At 38.1% G+C, this 21,782-nt stretch overlaps 2 protein-coding genes across 2 annotated transcripts in view; one reads left to right on the top strand and one right to left on the bottom strand.

The window, feature by feature from the left end:
* Window positions 1–13,305, top strand: part of LOC137281472 (5-hydroxytryptamine receptor 2C-like) — a 50,265-nt gene extending 36,960 nt beyond the window's left edge. The window contains exon 3 of the mRNA XM_067812716.1: window positions 9,446–13,305. Coding sequence (XP_067668817.1) covers window positions 9,446–10,629 — 1,184 coding nt within the window. The 3' untranslated portion in view covers window positions 10,630–13,305. The remainder of the gene's footprint in view (window positions 1–9,445) is intronic.
* LOC137281471 (26S proteasome non-ATPase regulatory subunit 1-like) overlaps window positions 1–21,782 on the bottom strand; it is a 274,250-nt gene that overhangs the window by 122,606 nt on the left and 129,862 nt on the right. The window lies entirely within an intron of this gene.

Raw genomic sequence — 21,782 nt, 5'->3', positions numbered from 1 at the left:
CAGCACTTGATTCCTACAAATTGTATCATGTATCCTTATTGTTCCAGAAATGGGAACAATATCCTACAGGTTCATCATGGAAATTGTCCCTCACCAAGCGTCATCTTATTAAGTACTGATCACTCTTCAGAAGCATTTGACTAAGCACAAAATATTTGAGCAGAAAACTTAGCACTGTGACTCAAACTAATTCAATAATTCAACAACATCAAAAACATCAATAGCTTCTGTTGGTTTAGTTTTCATTAAGGGAGGATATGACATTTATCAAGAAGCACTATTCTGGTTAGGTTGCCTTCACAAAATTATTGGAGTGGACTTGTTTGAGAGCACAACTGTATGCAAGTGATCCCCGAAGTGGGAAACACAGCAATATTCTCTTACCATGTTAGATGGTTTGCTGGTTACACAGGTCAGGGTCAGTGCAATAATCTCATATAACTATTTCAATTTCATGACTTTCCCACCACCAAGCTAAATCACTGTCAATTTTTATACAGATCATCCTGAAACCTATCACTCCAGAAAATGAAAGAGCTTTCAGGCGAAGTGGTCAAACGAGATAGTACAATACTCCCTTAGAGTTTTCTCATCCCATCTCATTTTCAGATAACATTCTATAATCATATTTCACTTAAGCTATTATTTTTTTCAATATGGTTAAAAAATAACATCAGAACATAGATTTAAGAATAATTTGATCTATATTTCCATCTGTGAAATACTTTACAATACTATCTCCATTCGTGATGTAACTAGGGAATTCAAGGATTGGAAGCATGTTAATGTACCTTTTAAGATTTCAATTTAAAATCACAAGATTACAGCTTTGATCAAAGGTACTTCAATTTCATCTAATTCTGGATCATAGAAAATCTGACCTTTCTTGACTTTCTTAGAGTTTCAATAAAACCGTGTTAGCTTTAGTTTTATCAACATTTGACAGCCAAATATATCAAAATTACACTTTAACAGCAAAGTCCTGACGAGGAATGAATATCAATTCTAATTTAGCCACAAGATTGACAAATGTGAAAATTAATCCATTCCAGCAACAAGATTTCATTTTTTCCTTTCCTCACAAGACTGTCTGTACAAACAGAAAGAGAAATTTGAAGCTTGAACATGCAAAGAATCCAAAGGTCTGACAAGCAGGAGAGGTTTCTGAATGAATGCTATACAAGATTCCCAGACAGTCTGGCAAAATCTCTCTCTTCTATCAGACAATTATGTTAATCTTGATTGCTTTGAAAGTAATCCACTTTTGGGAAAAGAGGAATATCTTCAAGAAGATTTTTAAAACTCAAATTTCAGGGCAATTACATGTAATCAAAATTTTCATTAAATCTGATTCAATTGAATTTCTCTTCCCTGAGACAGACAGTCAAACACCTGACCATAAATCAGACAACTAAAAAAGTGGCTTTTCTAAATTCTCAAGTATTAATCTGGGGGAAAAAATAATGAGAATATATTGAGCACATAGGTGATCTACGAGTATCATTTGACCCAGCAGAGCCTGTTGCTTCATATCAGTTTTTATTTCAGTGGCACTGCCTTGGTGGGGCCCGCAGAACATGGAACATGAAATAATACAGAGTTCCATAAAATGTCTCATTAATATCTCAAAGGGTACCCCCTTCCTGTACCTTACTGGAGCAAAATGGCCTCTTCTGGGAAAGTATGAATGCCAGTGCTTGCGTACATTTGCAGCAATATTTGTGGCGTACACTGAATTATTGGGCAATCAAAAGATAGAGTGATGATCAGTTGGCACCAATCTTCTTCCATGGGGCTTGGGAATGAAGCATTGACTGTGATCAAGTAAGGGCTAACTTCAAGCAGGGACTGGTGGTATATTTAGCCCAGGGTGTGTGGATGTCAGTATACTGTGCCTGATATAGACCCTAACCAAACATAAATAGCATAGCAACTAGCAGGGCAACAAATACGCCTGATGGCTGTCACTTAGCCCTGACAAGATTGGACATCCCACAAAATGAAAGACAAGATGAGATTTGCCCTGGTTTGGCCTTCAGCTGAAGGTCCTTCGACAAAATTGTCAACACAGTGTGGCAAAATGCTTCTCAACTCACTTTTATCAATCGGAATCAATAGGGTACGAAATTTGGACAAATTCGGTGGCTGGATTGCAAATGCAATATGATTAAATCTGTCTTGGAAAATTACCATCCCTTCAAAAAAATTTATGTAAAATATGAACAGAACAACAGCATATCTGCCATTTGTCTCTCGAGGATTTCAAAGTGATGTGATTTGTAAGGAGTAATTTTGAAGCATACAATGACCCATGTAATCCAGTCCTACATTTCAGTAATGGACAAAAGAGAGAAACCATTACTTGACTGAATTCACAGCACATACCCATCCTATTTCTAACACAGAAATACATCCAACACCATCAGCAGCATCGGAATTGTCATGAATCAGTTTTTTTAGCAACCATTCAAAGTTTGGCACACAAGCAAGTTTAACCACAAGATCCAAGCCATCTTCCAAAAGAGCCAAGCAGATGGCGATAAATCTGAAGGTGGGCTGAAAGCCCAAGAGAATGCACATACTGTTAGTAGGAAATCATTTCGTTATAAAATGTAGAAAAGGGATGCAATAACCCTAAAAATACCACTCCATGAACTGAAATGGAAATTATTTGTAATTCAGCTGAGCTGTTTTGGAGATTAAACAAGTCTTTGATTTATCCAGATTTTGAAGTGGGTGGTTAAAATAACAGTTGGCAAGACATGTGTAGTTCTTGTTGAAATATTACACTCTGAGGTGTGGCCTACAGGTAAATCTGTGTCAACATCTGCTGGAGTAATGTCAAACAGATAAATGTCAGCTTTTCAAAATATACATGCCTTGTCAGAATATTAGTAACTTGTCTTCCCTTATATCCTAAAGCAGGAGAAATCTGTGGTCCAGACTACAGAAGCAATTCTGCATACTCTCTTCCCAAATGAAAAAATCTCAACCAAAATACGTCTTAAAAATGTTTAAAGCATACATATGATGATACTGAAATACATGTATGGATACATTCACTTTTCCATTTCTGACAAGAATGCATTAATGCATAATGAACCACAAGAAAGTTGGGTTTTTTTTAATATAGTAAAATAGTGCAATAAAATCATGGCTTTCAGTTTCTTCATATTGCGGTTGGCTTATTCAAAACAAAATCTTTTCACCATATCCTCTTAACATTCCCTTACCATTGGCTGCAAAGACACAATCTAGATGAAAAATAAGAAAGAAATATTTGCAATATATCTGTCTCTCTCAAAACCATCAAGGGAATATATATGTATTGCTTTGTTGAAAGAGCTGTGAGATGAGGCTAAAACAACAGCAAGTCTGTGAGAGATCCATGGAAATACCATGTTATTAAGAAGTGAGAGCAAACAAAACGGTAAGGAGACTTTCTGGTCAACACTGGCTGTAGTAGAATATGGGCAGATTGTCTTAAGCCAGAGTTAAGGGAACTATCAGGTTTTTCAACATAACAAATGTAATCTTGTTCAATTTTTTGTTAACAGGCTGAAAATGGAAACAAGTTTCTTATGTTCAAATGTCCTGTCAACATATCTTAGGATGGAGATGACTGGCTTGAAAGACAGTATCAGATTTGCATGCAGTAGTTCCATCAGACAAGCAGTGTTCATGTTATCTATAATATCTAACGAGATGCATCCTTTGCACTGTAGACAGCTACACACACTATTGATTGATAAAGATGAGGAAAGATGTTTCTCCACGCATCTCTCAACACTGACAATTTCATCCCCACATTTCACTCAACAGATTGTTGCACACTGCACTGATATACACCCTGTCATTCTTTCACTGAGAGAGCTTCAAGTAATAAGATTACACATCTAGAAAAGCAAACTCTCAACAGTGATCATGCTTTTTTGAAGCTTAATTAAATCATATTTTGACTTCGTACACAAGAACTTGTGGATCTAATTCTTAGCATTAGGACAAAATTTACATTTTGGAGTGTCTCATACATCTTCGTTTATTATTAAACAAGTCCTTTCAAGATGATCCTTTCCAGTCACCACCAACTGATTAAAAGTTCAAGGGTTATGTGGAGCAGTGGATTGCTAATTAGCTACATTTCTCAGGGTGTTTTCTCGCCTAGTGCTTGAGAAATGAACCAACTTCTCCCAAGCCAGACATTCACCATAGGTCATTCACACTGCTCACAAATGCAAACATCAGATACATCACTTCCACACGATCAAAACTAAATAGCCTCACACAAATGCAAACATCAGATACATCACTTCCACACGATCAAAACTAAATAGCCTCACACAAATGCAAACATTAGGCCAAAGAATACTTAAACATGACAACTTATGGTGATATATGTATAACACCTGTAATGAGAATCAATACCAATTCACTAATGTAAACATTAAACACAATGCTTTTACACATCTCATGACACCCAAAAAACATATTTCAATGACTGCAACTCAACCGTTTAAGCAAGCACTAAAATCAAACACTGTCTGGATAAGCATTAATAAAATGGCTTCCATACATTTACACCTGCTCAGATATTTTACATGGTACAAAAAAGGGTAGATATTTTTTGCAACACTAATTGTCAGCCAATCCAATTCTGTCTTTGAAACTTCCTTATTGTTGAAAGCTGCGTCTAGACTCACATGCAAATCATGAATACTTTGTAAGTTGGATAACATCTGTTATGAAGAACTACATCAGTGCCATTCCTTCATTTCCTTCTGAAAAACTAAAGATAATGTATAAACTTTGCAATAAAATAACTACATTTCAAAACAGATTAGCATAATGACAACAAAACATCCAACACCTCTATTTTGTAATCAGAGATAAAAAAGAACAAACAGGTAGAAATAGATGTGTTTTTCACTCATCCTTGCTTCTGGGTGATCATTACTGTGAGTGGAGTAGCAGCAGCAGCAGTAGCAGGGAGATGTGGACAAGGTCAGCTTGTTTCAACTCAATCAAGCTACTAATTGGAGAATGTGTGTGACTAGTGGGTGGGTAGGCAGATACAGGACTGGCAGTCTCAGATGCTTAGAACATGTGCCCACTCTTGCTGCATTAATCTAGCTCAACAAGCAGGAAACATGAATCTGGACAGCTTCAAAAACTGGTCAGTCTCAATTTTCCATTTGTACCAAAGACAAAGACCTTAGCAAAGGTCCACTGACCATTCAAACAAGGTTGGATATAGGAGAGGACTTTGTGACTTTTAAAATTTAATTACATAATTGCAAGTCCCCTCAACTTTGAATACTGACATTAGGGTTCTGACAGGACTTTTAATTTGATTTTAAAATTTGTAATTTCAAAGTAAACTAACTGATCAAATCAATATTTCGTGCAAATATTGAAAGCCGTGAAAAACTGCACTACTTCTCAAAAGTGCATGTTGTCTAAAACAGTCCTGAAAAAGTAGTTCTTTTTGGTTAAGGATGCATTCACAGAGAGGGCAGCAGTATGTCAGAAAACAGGAAGGACTCTGACATAAACAGTTATGGTTTCAATTATAAAATGCTCCTTCACTGCACCACCAAGAGGGACGGACTCCAATCAGGGATGAAACTAGTCTCTGCACTTGGAGGATCAAGAGAGCAAGATTTGCTTAGATTGGGTTTTAATTTCCCGCTCCTCATCAAGCGCTTCTCGTCTTCTCAACATGCCCCCAATTGGAAGAGGTCAGCAGAACTGGTCAGGGAATCTTATTGGCAAGGAAAAGGTCCACTTCCTGTAGCACAATAAAACATACAGGGTTCTTTAGTTAAAGCTTTCATTTCCTGTGTGTACATAATTAAAAGTCATCCTGCCCGGAAATGAAGGGACTGCATACGTTCAAGGGCAGTACTGCTTATATGTTCTACAATAGAGACTTGAACAATGCTGAACTATCTCCATAAAATTATTTCTCCTGATGAATCATGTTAGTGTGTCAGTGTCTCAATCAGGCTCTTGGTAAATTGCCTTCCTCTCAAATTGAAAAATAGATATCACCTTCAAGGAAGGGTAATTAGGGCAGTACAAATCAAAGGAAGAAATGATGAAATCCTTACCAAACTTATTAATCCCAGACCAGACTTAAACAATATCAACCTGGCATCATAAAATATCTCAAAAAACATATCTCATCAAGTTCATCTAAAAGGTTCAAATCCTCAAGGCAGCACCTGTTTCAATTCATTTACTTGTGTCTGAAAACTTTAAATTTATCTTGAGGTTTTTCTCCCTGTCAAGATAGTATGATCCTTCCACAAAAAATTAATGCCACCAATGACGAAAACTGTAATTCCTGAACAGAGGAAATGTACACTAGAGAAGAAATCATTCAAACCTTAGGCACAGGCCACCCTTCTGAACATGATAAAATTCCAAACTGTTACAAAACAGAGCAAATATCCTGATTAACCTTTCAATCTAACTTGAAACATAAAAACAAACTGTCAGAATCTCTGATCTAAGCTCATGCACTGACTCACATCCATAATGATAAAAAAGTGCTTAGTTCAGGTTGTCACCAGATTTATCTTCAAAACATCGGATAATTACCTACTTAGCTTTGTCCTGCTTAGGAATTCTGCCTCAACAGTATGGAACACAATGCATTACACCAGTTTAAGAACTGTCCATGTTTTTTGGAGGACAGCTAGACAAAAGGCCAGAGAGACAAAACAATCAGTAATTTGCTTTAATGGGTTAGACCAAGACTAAGGAGAGAAAAAATTGTTTGTCCTTCAACAGCGAAGTGAGACATTGAGCTTCTGGGATCAATAGGGCTGCTAGGGAATTGGATGTGAAAATTGATGTCAGATCGTTGTTAATTGACATTCATAATATTAGTACTGCTTTGTTGAACAAATGCCAGTTCTGTGTTGTACTCTGCTGTTTAGGATTATGACTTCATTTTAATGCATACTTTTGTGTTGGTATCAGCTTTTCCATGTTGGCAGATGGCTGAGTAATCCAAGATGTCTGCAGTTAATGTCAATGAAAATGATACATTATTCCAGACAGTGGGGCATATATGCCAAACAGCCAGGTTGAATTCCACAAGTGGATACAATGTGTGAAGCCCATTTTCTGGTTGTCCTCCTGCTGTGACATTGCAGGCATATTGCTAAAAATGGTCAACCATACTTACTGACTCTCTGATACATTATGAGTGGGTCAGCTGACAGCAACCACTTGTCAGTTATATTCGAAAAATATCATATCCTCCAAGGTGGTGCCACTGAAGACTATCAAACCCCTGCCTTTGCCATGATGCGAAACACTTTAACCACTTGGCTACCTCATCATCCTAAATCTAAAACATTACATGTGAGGATCAATCAAACATATTTTTCTCAGTTAGCGACTGTTGTTCTTGCCAAAGCTGAATTCAGTTCACCAAGGCACAATTTAGAAACACAGCAAACACAAACAAGGTTTTACAGATGCAAGAAAGTTTTTTTTCCAGGCAGACAAACAATTGTGTTCAATCCATGTCAAACTAAATCAGACAAGTCACAGCTGAGGTTTGCATTTCCAGAGTTCCACTCAATACCATATCCATCCTCAACAATCTATGTAGCCAAGCTCATCCCATTTCAGACATCATTACCAGCCAACACAAGGTTTTCAGTGGATTTGTAAAACCCTAAACCTTTCCCCAGAGAGGAAGAAGAGGCATGTTTGCTTGTGTATGAAATGTGCAACGCAAACAAAGTACAATAATGTTAAAGTCAAATGACTTTCTTGATCATAACAGTGCCCTAAAACCTTGGAGAGAAAACAAACCATTGATGAAAATAATTCAATTTGACAGAGAGGGTTGAACGCCATGCCCGTTCAATAAAGGTTGAGAACCTTGAGGACCCTACACACTCCTGCTCAGTTTATTTAGAGAAATAGAAATTCTTGCAGCTTCAAAGACAAATGATTTTTTTCCTCGTCCTTTTGGCAAATGTAATATTACTTGAAGAGAACAGGCGGGAACTGGTTAGTGGGTACCAATGTAAACGTAGTATTGAAATGAAGTGTATGTAGAGCCTCATGAAATACCACTGTAAGGAGATCACACTAAAACCATCTTTCAGTTGAACTCACCTCACTTAAATTAGAATTCCATACCTCCCAACAGAGGGGTTTTTTTTCATTGTGAGGGCGCCAGCATTGAAATTTGAATGAAACTGATGATATTAAGTACTGAAATTGTAGTAACTGCATACATGCTGTGTTATCACTTTTGTATTAAGTATAAGTCAAGGTCACAGAGGTCAAGTCATAAATATGAACAACAGAACTTTAAGACAGGTTATACTGCACTGCTCACATTCTCATTTTACTTCAGCTCTTTTACATGTTCCTTCTAGACTAATGCTTAGTCTCTGAATAGATATATTTTTGATAGTAGTAACAAACAAACCTATTATAAATTGAAAAGTCCCAGGGAAACCAGAGATTCAGAACCTGAACCCGTAAAAACTAGATTTGTTTCATTTAGGGTTTTAGCATTGCACGGAGGGCTAGGCTGAAGGGAAAATAATGTGGTTCAGGGACTGTCAGACAGACTAGGGTTCCTTCCAACAAATGGAGGTTGTAAGAGCAGCAAAATGCATTTTTTACAGAAGATTGGAAACCTTGTTGTTAACAGGAGTTGAATGTTGTTCATAATATCAATCATGGTTTTGTTTGAACCAGACTCAATTATTGACAAACAGCAGACATACAGCTAAGCGTGGAGAAAGACTTCCACCCATATCCCCCTTTAACTTCATCATGTTCATTCTTGTCAAATCATCACTTGAATATTCATTCCTCATATGGTAAGGATGAGTTTTGAAAAGTTTCTTTAATTGTATCTGAACATACTGAAACATCTAGACATCTGAAATGCTACTCAAACATATATATTTCTTTACCATCAAAATTGAGGGGGATACGGGTGGACGTCTTACCAAGCAAGGTGTAAGACAACAAACTGTTTAGTGTTCTGTTTTTGTCAGGATGAGATTATTAGGCAGCTCTCAAAAGCAAGCTATTAACACCAGTCCTGCTCCACTTATAACCATGTGATAGATTTTCATTCTCTACTGAGTCAAACTTCATCAGTGCTGCTTCCTCAGCTTCATATATAACTCTCCCATGTCCACCACTGAATCCAAATGCAATTCCTTATCTGCTAAAGTTGCATGACATCTACCTAATCTGAATGAATACAATCAACAGTTTCCTTCTCATTCCCCAAACATGAGACAAAAATCAAGCTCAGAAAAACATGGACGCATCCACTTTATCTGATGTATAAAATTAGAATCGCTTTAGTGGACTTGAGTTCAACATCAAATGCAGTTGGATATATCCAGCTTTATTTGACTTTTCTTTTTACATATTTTCCTTTCTGTTTCAGGTCAGTGGCTCTTTGGGCTGACTCTGTGCAACCTCTTTGTGACATCTGATGTGTTCATGTGTACATCCTCTATACTGCACCTGTGTACAATATCACTAGAGAGATACATTGGCATAAGATACCCACTGTGGACCAAAAATAAATCTAAACGGGTTGTGCTTATGAAGATAGTGTTGGTGTGGACAATATCCTTTGCCATATCAAGCCCCATCTCTATCCTTGGCTTTGTGGATGGGAAGAACATTCTGCAGAATGAGCAATGTGTGTTGGATAATGAGCACTTCCAGACGTACGGTTCTATCTTCGCCTTCTTCATCCCTTTGGTCATAATGATCATCATGTACACACTAACAGTGCGGATGTTGAACAAACAGGCCAAAATGTGTAGGAATGACAAGGAAGGACAGCCAATGATGAGAAGGTCTACAAGCAGACGCCATTGGAAGGCAGGGGATAGCCAAAAACGAGAACATCTAAGATTTTCCCGTTCTTTCCCGATATCTTCAGGCAGTACTGATGAACAGAGCCAAAGCATTAATCAGTATCAACCTCTAACTAAGAGAAACACTGTCCCTCGCTCTCAGCAAAATGCAGTCAGTCTTAGACGTGGCATTGACAACAGAGTGGAGTATACCTTCCGCAATGGAAGTGCTCAGGATTTGGTCAACCCAAGCCCTGACAGATCAAACTGCTGCAAAATTAATCTAATAGCTAAAAAAGAACCAATGAAACTGCGTGACCTGGTCAAGAAGCATCATGTTGCCATCAAAGCTGCCAATATTCTTCTCTTGAAGAAAGACTCTATTCGAAAGGACAGCAATTCTGTTCAAACTGAACAGAAAGCTTCCAAGGTTCTTGGTGTAGTGTTTCTTATCTTCGTGATATGTTGGGCTCCGTTCTTCCTGGTAAACATACTGATAGCTCTGTGCAAGACATGTACCTTCCAACCAATGCTCATCACAGCCTTTGTCTGGCTTGGTTATGTCTCCAGCACCCTTAACCCAATCATCTACACAGTCTTTAACAAAATATTCAAGCAGACCTTCATCAAACTGCTGTGTTGCCGATATAACACTCTCCACAGAGGACGTCGTCACAGCGCCATTACCTCACGAACTGGACTAATGTGTAATTCAATGTGTGGCTCTGGCAACAGCCACAGCATGGAGGAATCAGCATGCTAACATTGCACATCTAACCTGCAGTGCCACAGAGGTCACTTGTGGATTCCAAAATTATTACATGTCTTGGGTTACAATTCCAGTAACACTTCGACCCTCTGTAAACATCCAGTTTGAGATGGAACCATACAAAATGATTTGTATTGTGAAAACTGTAAAGATGTTGAAGAACCAACAGCAGTTTCCCAATGAGATCATATGTCCTTCTGTGTTGAATAGCTTGTTGAGTCGAGCATCAAGATTTCCTTCCAAACCCTTGTTGAAGAACTAATGGGTAACAATTTGACTGTTTTACAGTAAAGCTTCATAGCTGAGATTATTTTGTGGTGAATGTCTGCTGCTATGATAGGTCACAACAGTGCTAACATGTATATAGGAACTACAGGTCTTTCTTCTTCAAAGATACTGTGAAAACCTAGCTGTCTTAAACTGCTCAAGAACTTGTAGATCTAAATACAAAGAATATTTTAGAGACTTAAAATCAAAATGATTGATCAGTTTCAGATTTATGAAATACAGCAATGATCCATCAGAATGTACAGTATTAGAGGTTATGCTTCATCAATCACTCTAATGTGCATTGGGGCTGGATATACCCGGTTTCAAACATTCAAAAAATGTGTTTTCTTCTTGCAAGAAAGAGCTCTTATTCATTGAGACACTGCTAGGAATCACAAGAGTGTGTGTCAAGAAGGTTCTTGTTGCAAGTATTCTAAGGGCGTCAAATAGTTTGGAAACCCACATGAATGTACTCCAGTGTGACAAGGACTTCCTCTAGTCTGCAGCTGCTGCAGGAATACCTAACCAATGGCTGTGATGATATGTACACAAAAACGTGTGACAGGTTCTGAAAACACTCGACTGGAAACAACCAGAGCATTCTGGAACTGATACAAATCTTGTGTAGCTATCAACCTGATTACTCACAAGACTGAGACGTAAGGAATATGTTCACTTGGATCACTGGGAATTCAATAGACACACTGTTGAAGTACAACAAAATGGTTTGCATGTAATGTAAAACAATCACTATTTTTGACTAGACATATGTGTGCAGGAAAGTTCAGAACATTTTGGGGTCATGTCAAAATGACCTTAACTTCTGACTACAAGGTCACAGGATCAAAAGGAGGAAAAACTGACTTGGTGCAACAAACAGTTCCCTGAACAGATGAGTTATGCATGATCTGGTGGTGCCAATAATCTTGCAAACACAGACTCCTTCAGCGAGATGGATTATATCTGAAGACAATGAGTTAAAGCTGTTTTATCCAACGTTAGTGCGTGTGTGAATACATCTATTGAGATACAGTGGAGATGTATCCAAGCTTGGGTATATTGACAGATATAAACAAGGAAGTGACACATGGAATTACTCACTGGGAACTTTGTTCTCCAAGATGATGCCAGCAATTCAAAATATTCAGGCATTTATCGATATTAAGCAGATATGTATGAGGTAAATTCCCGAAGATTAAAGGCAATGGCAGAAAGCTGTTACTCAAAACAAACTCAGTCAGACAGTTCAAGGCCAAAATGATAAAAAGAAATGAAATTATTGCTTTTAACGTTCTCATAATTTCATGCCATGTTTGATACAAACATCTCTTACAAACACAACTGAACATTTTCCACATCCAGTTATCAATCATGCGAGGGTTGTACATTCTTTTTGTTTGATTTGTATCTGAAAGAAAGTCCTTTTGAATATTGGATGAGTGCATCATTCATTTGATCAGTCAAAGCACATGCTTTTAACACTGAATGACATATTCAAATTCCATAATTTCATACAATGGGGAAAAATCACAGAAAATGAATGTTGAATGTCTGACTGATTTTCCTCCCTGATTGTCAAATCTAACTGACAGAAATAGGACAATAGAATGGGATTGCTTCAGTTAGTCTCACTTCATTCCACCATACGTGACATAGTCTTCATGTTCCATCAGTTGTGTTTCAGATCTAGAGTATGTTTTGTATCAGACATATGCTGTGATACCTGGTCCGACGACATTGTTGTGTTTTTGATAGATCTATATTCCAGTGTCTTACCTACATGTTAGTACAACTTCCAGACAAGCTGTCTGTGTAGACTGCTGATTATGCAAATGAGATACAATCCCACACAGCCCAACTTTCACATCTCCAGAGAACAATCTTTCAAACATCTTTCAAAATGCTTCTCGTATACTTTTGATCTTTTTAAATGTCAACTCCTTCCTCACATCAAGATGTAAATCAGTCAGAAATCTGAAGAACCAACATACAACAATAGGACAGAAAAGATTAGGTGAAATCACGTCTGATAAAATGATTTTTGAGAATGTTTTGAAATATTTCCCCATATTTATGCACTCCTTTGTCAAGATGTGATTGCATGTTGATGAATGGCACAACCTCAGTCCCTCGGGGAATTGCAACCTAACAACATGTGAGTATTGAAGGAAGGTTACCTGTCCTGTGGTTATGTAGCAAGCCATCCACCAGTACCTAGGACCGACACATACTACAGTATTGTACGTACCTGTAGCAACATACCGAGTACATCTGTATGTCGTGTACACTTACACTGTGTACACCTTGTGGAGTATATTTTGACATTTATATCTGTCAGACACAATGTTCAATTACAGAATATATTGTTTAGTGACACAGACAATAAATTATTACAGATATTATTCTGGTTTCAGTTTGTTTTTGTGAAGATGCTATCTAAATATATCCAGTGGTTAAAGTTGAAGTGGTGATGCAACTCTACTGGTCTTCCCTGGTATCTGAATCAGGACCCCAAAATCTTTAACACTGAACCCTAAGAATTTTCACACGAATCCTTTGGATGTATATCTCAGACATAACAGCATAGCTGTTGTTCTAAGGCAAAGATGACAACTCTAATGTAACCTATATAGTATTTTTGTCGCAAATTATGTTTTTGTGTTGTTGTTTTTGTATAAAATAAAATCATATGGGTTGGCATCCCTGGTTATATTGCCTCACAATATATTATAATTTCCATGTATTTAAACAATCAAATCAACTGCTTCATGTATTCTAATCATTCGGTAAAACAAATTACAAACACAGTGCTTCCAAATATCTTTCTCTCATATAAATTGTACTAATTGGCAAAAAAACGTATTGGGTGTTTTGTTATAGGAAAAAAATCAAATAAACACAGGCCTCCTAGGAAGATTTTTTTGAAGATTTTTCAGGAAAATCCAGTGACATATCCACTGTGGTCAGAATAGATATGTGATCACAAGTCTGTATTTCACACATGCAAGACAATCAAAAACAAGCAAAAACAACACCAGGCAGGTAGCTATTTTTGTACGGGCATTTTTGTCAGCACTAGCAGTTGTAATATATTACCTGCTCATCGGAACTGAGTTTTTTTATTCATCATTACATGTTTACATCCCCAAGGTACATTCTTCTCCCATGTCTGTCCTCAAATCCAGGATGCTACTAGACCAGCAACCATGAATAGTGTAAACTGGGAGATTCTATGCATTAATGTAAAGTGCAAATGTGGCCATCCTGACAGTGTCAGTGACAAGTGATTATGGTAATTTAATGCTCCACAGAGTGGCAGATTAACACAAGTACATATACAAAAACATGTTGGTCACCATTAGCTGGGATAATATGTCCACTTATGTTAACATATGCCGGTCAGGACAATTTGGGGTCAACTTTGGAAAAGCTGAAAGTCTTCTCTCAAGATTCAGATTTGAGTTACCAGCTAAATAGATCTTCAATCCTTGGTAATGAGACTGCATCTAAACACATAAATTGATGGATAATTTGTGATGATGAGGGGGGTAGAAAACCATTCTACCTCTGTGATATGACTCCAATGGGGAACATGAATTAAAGAACATTCCGTCATTATCAAGAAGACATAATTCCATTGTTCCAATTTAGCATTTAGAACTGAAGTCCAGTGATAAGGACGTTATGTATAGTCTTAAGTCATCCATTCCTTCAGACAGCACCTTTAGTTCAGTATTTTCCACAGGGTCAAACAGTCATACAACATCCTCACAACTTCCTGCATTATATCTGATACACTTTTGCAACAGGGAACAAAATGCCGAACGATGTGTTAATACTTTGTGATGACTCAGGGTTCTCCCTTGACACAGACTTGTATTAAAAACTTGTAGCAGTTTAATAGGGTTTTGCTCCAACCAAATACATGTCAATCAAAGTTTTACATATATGTTCTAGCTAAATCTGTCAAAGACTGAATACAAGGTATTACAGAGGATAATATTAGCAGTAGGTATTGGAGAAAGTGTTTCTTCAAGTTTTAATAACTGTTCAATTATTGTTTTTTTAAAGTCCTCCATCAGTGAAAACAGACTTTTGTCATATCAGTAGTTTAGACAAGCAAGCCTAGTCACAACTTTAAAAACAGAAGATTGCAAGGCACATTCACATATCAGTCTTCTGTCAAGTCCAAACATTCTACCTTAGAATTATAATCCATCTGAGTGCTGCAATGAGAAAAAGTCCACCACGTCAATGACTCAGGGACAAGTTCTACACTTCTCTACTCTAGTTTGATACGTAACCTGATGTAGGGGCAATCTCCCAAACATGCAAGATATCTGGAAGCAATGCAAATGGCTTGGTGATGTCAGATAAACGAAACAGTCCCTACTGTTGTTTGTTTTGATGATATTAAAAAATTGTTGTTAGAATCACAAGAATTGGAACAATGCATCTTTGTTTCCGTTTGCCCTAACTTCGTCGTCTTGACAACGATTGTCAGAAAGGAACAGAATTACATATCTTCAAAATAGAATATCACACAGCCAGATTTTCGGTTGTCATTTTTCTCGTGTGTGGAAAAGCCTAAATGTATTTCCAGCCTCAGATGGGACCAGGTGATTTACTCCAGCTATCACCCACTGGGTCAAGGCAGGCCAGACAAGACAGGGAGATGAATGTCCCTCAAATGATTGAAATGGGGAGAGGAAGCTCCACACTCCTGCAGACAACCAACAAGGGAGATGACTGTCAACTTGGCCTCTCCTCTTGGATGAGGCATCTAGTTAATGTGTAATCAATATACTGCGCAATCATGCTACACAATCTCTGCCATTCTTTTTGTAAAAGGCCATGAGTCAGTCCAACATGTATAGTATACTTTTCAATCACAGGTATTAGGTAAGCTTACTGATACTTTTACAGGGAATTAATAAATAGGGCAATATGTCAAAATTCTAGCTAGATCTAATCAACTTGTAAACATACAATTTCAGAGACAGTGGGCAACAACCAGTCTGTGACTGTCCATCAAGATAGATTCCACTGTCAAACAAAACAGCAGTGAACATTATATAAATGGATCAGTGAAAACAAGTGATGACTCCAGACGTTCCCAGAACTGTACGAGTGCCCTGCCCTACCAGCAGCAGTTGCCACTTAAAAGGACATAAAACATGCAGTCTGAGTTAGGGAAGTCTAAGTGTCCTAGCATGTGCTGCCCTCCACACCATCAGGAAGGACACACACAGTGTATCCACCATATACTCATTCAAGTTGGTTCCTCTAGCAAGGATAAGGTTCCTGGCCATGATCACATAGCAATCGTAACACTTAGGTGTCCATAGTTTCACTTAGGCCTTACGTCACATGGGCCCTGTTTCACAAAGCTATCATAGTGTACGATGGCACAGGAACACACCTTAGCGAGATTGCTTTGGCTAAATGTGGGCTAAGACTGTTTTGTAGAAACTGGAGCCTGAGGACATGCCTGCAACAGGCTCCTCACACTGACAAAAAACTGCAATTTCACACAGACAAATCTGTTCAATTTAAACAACACTATTCATTGTCACTAAAAGATTTTTCAGTTTGTGAGTGATCTTGGCATATCTGCTACAAAACCCATGACCTTCCAAGGCCAAGGTTATACTCACACAAGCATTTGAAGATCACTGTCCAAATCCTACTTGAGGGAAACAAATGTTGAAATGATATCATTCTGGACAACATTGCTCTCTGCTCATGACCAAATAGTGTGAGTGTCTTGCTCCTCACAATGACTTCAACTTCTATGACAGTGACAACAGTGTGGAATGACTTCTCCACTATTTGTGTGAGTATGAAACCTATGTGTTCAACCATACATACCTGGAACCCAGTATACTGTTTTATTGCAAAATGCCTTACCTGCAACAGAAAAAAGAAATTCATCAGTAAAAGAGGATGATAAAAAAGGCACCAAAATGAATCACTAAATGTAAAAAGTAACATTCCAGATTCAGTACGGTTAGGTATTTTAACATAGTCACATACTTGTATTCAAAATGTATTTCTCCATTTCTGGAGAAATATGTATCCTCAACAAAGCAGCTTAAAGACATTTGCTATATAACAAGTGACTTTTCATGGGATAATCCAGCAATATTATCGTGGGAGAATCAGGCTCAGCACATAGTATTCATGTATGATACTGATCATGAGCAAGACAAGTAAATGGATTAACTACTGAGCTTGCTTTCATCCGAATATGCGTACTGAGAAAAGCCATTGTTGTTGGCAAATATCAGTACACAGCAATAGTCATGCCATCTTTACTCCTAAGTGACCAGCAAATAAGCTGTGAAAAAAATATGAATTGTATCATGGGTCGATTTAGTTATATCATATGCGTTTGTCTATTTTCATTATACAGTTACATCACAAAATCATTTCTTTAGACACACATTCTTTATGCAAACATAAATTGTACTTCAGAATCACAACTATCATTCTGTAATGCCATAATATCCTTGACCACCAAATGAATAACAATTTTCATGTTTGCACTTTTAAGTGTGCAATCTTTATTAAATTCCAGACAAGCCTATGACCAACATCATGGCATCAATGCACACAACTGTGATATGATCACATGTGCCAACCAGTCAGCTAGTCTGACCGCCCAATCCCCTAGTCAACTCTTATGACAAAAAATGGGTTACTGAAGATCAATCCAAACCAGGATCTCTATTGGTTAAAGGACAGAGTGACTACATAATCATGGACTTGTCACTGAGTACTGTCATGAAGCAAGTGTTTGTTTCAGGCCTTGTTTACTGAACGATGTCAACCCATAACCAGCCATTAAACAAGTAAGACAAGCAAAGAAACTGTGTCCTGAGAAAGGTCAGTGTACAACCTAAAACACAGACACATCCATGTGGTAATCCCAACAAGTGCTCAACTGCCACGACTCACCGATAACATCTTATCACATGGTGAGTAATGGCTCATCTTAATGGCTTCATGAGTTACCAGTATTTACACACACATACTTACTGTATCTACTGTCTCCCCATAAACAATTACACTCAACTCTAACCTTACATGCAGACATGAGCACAAACTCTGACATTTCTCAATGCAATATCTGAGGCTGTTAAGGTTATCAACTTTTATAATTCTGAATTCTCACACTGGAGCTGGGAGGAGTGACATCAATCAGACAAATGCTAATTCTGTGGAATTCTATCAACAAGACGAATATTCACCACCAGAGAACTAATATGTGGTCTTTATTTTATCTTGAACTGCTGCACAAGTCCGGAAAATGAACGTTACTCTAATAATGCTTTGTGGAAAGAAATGGCATTTGTATTTCTTGACAATCATTACTGCTGTTAGAATAACTTGTGTTTGCATAATCTTCCATTATAGTCCATCAGCCACGTTGTGGCACAATTGTCCACCATCTCCATGAATCGATTATCCTGGTGGTACTTTTTTCATCTGATTACAAAGCCAAGAGGCTCCTTTGCAGTGGAAAAAAAGGCAATTCTACTAAAACCATAGAATGATTCTTCAGAAATTTACAGTTGCATTATTAAATCAAGTGGAAAAGATAAGCTAAAACCAAGGATGTGTGTAATACAAGGAAATATATTCAACTTGGACTCGAGTTCATCTTTATCGGTCTAACCTTTCCCTTCAAACATAAAGTCTAGTAAAGCAAATGATGGGAAAAAAACACAGACTGTTTTAATTTTTAAAGCTTCTGGACACTGGATGGACTGGTGTGTTATAGAGATCTAGAAGTGATCAGAATGGGCTTCTAGAAGCCAAATAGTATCAATACTCAGACAAGTTTATCAGCTGATATGAGAGATCTCGAAGAGATGAGGACTGGGCTTCTAGATACCATCTAATATCAGACAGTTATTGCATTAAGATCATTACCCAGGCTAGAACCATGATAACTCAAACCCATGACAAGGACCATGGGTTTGGCAAATGTTTCCAGAATATCAGACAAGGTCTGGGTGTCTGATATGCAGACACAGTGCAGTCATAAATCAGCGATGTCTTCAAGAATAACATGCTGTCTGACAGGTACATAAATCACCACAGAACATAGGTACAGGACAACAAACACTCACTATATCACAACCACAACATGCTGATTACTGTGTAAACAGAAAACAACGAACCCTCTCCATATCTCCACCCAAGAAGAAAACATCTTTATGAAATGAAATATTATCAACTCCATTGAGCACACAACAAAGCACAAAGCCCCACTGTTAACCATTGTGATGGTCTTATTTTCTGACAAGCCATACTTGTGGTGTATTGATAAATGCATACTTGGTGATAATGATATCAATATTTTCAAACAAAACTGCATTATATGTCATGGGGGTGTGAGACGATGGAGTACTCTTGTTGCAGTTCATTGAACTTTTTCCAAGTTGGTCTTGAGGGCAAGGTGGTACATCTGGTCTGAAGTTTACACATAAACATTTGTACAAGCAGGGCTCTAATGTATGGCTCTGCTTGACCTCCTGGCATGAAATCTACCATAGATAACAAACTTGATAACATCGCCAAACTGTTGCTTTTTTTAATCTAATCTAAACCTCATTTCTGACTGTGCTGCACAGAAGACCATTTGTGCCAAAATCAGTAGATCATCTTGAACATCCACTTGCAGAGTGTAAACTTGGCTTACCCCTCCATACAAAGGAGGAAAACTGATGTCAGCAAGTCTAGGAAACTTTGGGTTTGACAAGTGGAAAATATTTAGGTGGTCAGGTCTGTTGAAATGGGATTTAATGTCCCTTTCAAGATTAGTGCACTCATATAGTGACATGCATGTGTATTTGTGTGTGGCTGCTCGTCATAGCATGGACCAATGACAGTTTAGTTTGGTAGCCTACTGAGATACAAGCTAATCAAATTGTTGGTCTGGTTATTGTTTAAAGCCAAACTCAGCAGTATTCAAGCACTGTAATGACTGGAGTCTGGGCCAGGCAATCCAGTGATCAACAGCATAAACATCGATCTATGCAACTGGCATACGATGACATGTATCAGCCAGGGCAGTGAGTGTGAGTACCTGATCCCGTGAGTCGCCTCTTACAAGCATGGTTTGATGAAGACCAACTCTAACCCAGATCTTTATGGGTGCAGCTAATCAATGATACTCTATCCAGACTCTGAGCTCACCAGTCTTTGTCTTATAAATATAATGGTGAGCACCAGGCAGGTAATAAGTGCCATCATTGGCTTTTGCAAGGGAACAATAACTTGATGGCGACGGCAAGTTTGTTGTGAAATTTACAACAAAGTACAACACCATGTAAAGTTTGGAGAGAACCACTTCAAAGTAATGTTATAGTGTCTACTTCAGGACAGCCATGTCCAAATATTTCTACAGACCAAAAACTATGTAGCCAGGCTATATATTTAGTTATTATTATTTTTCTGCAATCTTGATCTTTATCACTACCGCAGAGTACATTGTTTTGTCAGCTACCTTGTTCCTCTTTGTCACTTCCATTAATTATTGTATATGACATTTATGGCCTTTATTGGTCATCCCCCTTGGCTGTGTCTGTCATCACATCAGCTGTAGAAGGAAGTGCTATTAGCTTCTCTATCTGTCCATTGTTGAATCTTTGCCTGTCTATTGTTGTTAAAAACTATATATATGTATGCTCACATCTATACTGTACGTGAGAGATGAGAAGTGAGATGGGAGTGTGGAGACCGGCATTCCGACTGTCTTTGTGGGGACGACCGCTCGCAGGATTATGCCGCTCGCAGGAAAGGCCCTGGGGTTGAGCTGGAAGTCCGCTCACCTCATTCATGTATACTCGTTTGTCATGTCTTGTGAAAGCAACTAAAGAAGTTTGAACTAAACTATGCCTTCGTCTCACCAACGTATTCATCATTTGTCTTCATCAAAGTATTGCATGTATGTAATTCTCCAGTCATCCTATCCATGAGACGATCCGAAGTCGACGCACCAACTACATAGGATCCCCGTTGACAACTGGTGGAGAATCCGGGTAGAGTAACTTTTTAGCTTACTCCCGAGCTTGAAACCTCTCTATGTGCCTACCATTAACATCATGTATCAAGGATGATTCCCCAAGTTCTACGTCAAAACGAAGAGATTGCAAGCAAACATGGTCCCTCAACGCAGCCATCTTGAATGGACGGACCATCATACAGCAACCACCTAATGGACAACCCACAAGTTAAGGATGGAACAGCAAGATATGACAGACCAAGAAAGTAGGTGCGTCTCTCCCGTGGAGATCATGTATTCATCCAGAAGCCACCTTATGAACATCTTCAACATGAACATTGTGTACAAGACAGCTCATTAGGACTTACTTATCTGTGTGTAGGTAAATGAACTGAGTGCAGGATATACAATGTATTATTGTTGCTAAGTGCAACCAGGTATGTTTGATCACAGACCAGTACATTACTACCTTCTTATGTCTATACCATATTGTATTTCGAGCATGTGAGCATTGAGTACTTATATAGATACAGAATGAAGTCAGAATAGGAATATTGTTTTCTCCAGATACCCATAACAACATTTTTATCATGTGTAAATATTAAGGCATTAACAGCAAAGAAATATTCAGCATTTTAGAATTTTGAAGTCAGAGTAGGGTTTTTATTAATACTTCTTTATTGGGCTTAGCACCCACAATATATGGGCAAGCTCTGTCAACGACGCAGGAATAGCCCCCATTGTAGGAGTATTATTTTTTTCATTGGGCATAGCACCCACACTTTATGGGCAAGCTCCGTCACAGACACGGGAAGAGCACCCATCATACTTAAAAGGGCAACAGTACCCACAAGTACCGTCT

The sequence above is a fragment of the Haliotis asinina genome, chromosome 4 (genome assembly GCF_037392515.1).
Source record: "Haliotis asinina isolate JCU_RB_2024 chromosome 4, JCU_Hal_asi_v2, whole genome shotgun sequence".
In the NCBI taxonomy this organism is placed as follows: Eukaryota; Metazoa; Mollusca; class Gastropoda; order Lepetellida; family Haliotidae; genus Haliotis; species Haliotis asinina.
This window is presented reverse-complemented; position numbering and strand designations above follow the sequence as displayed.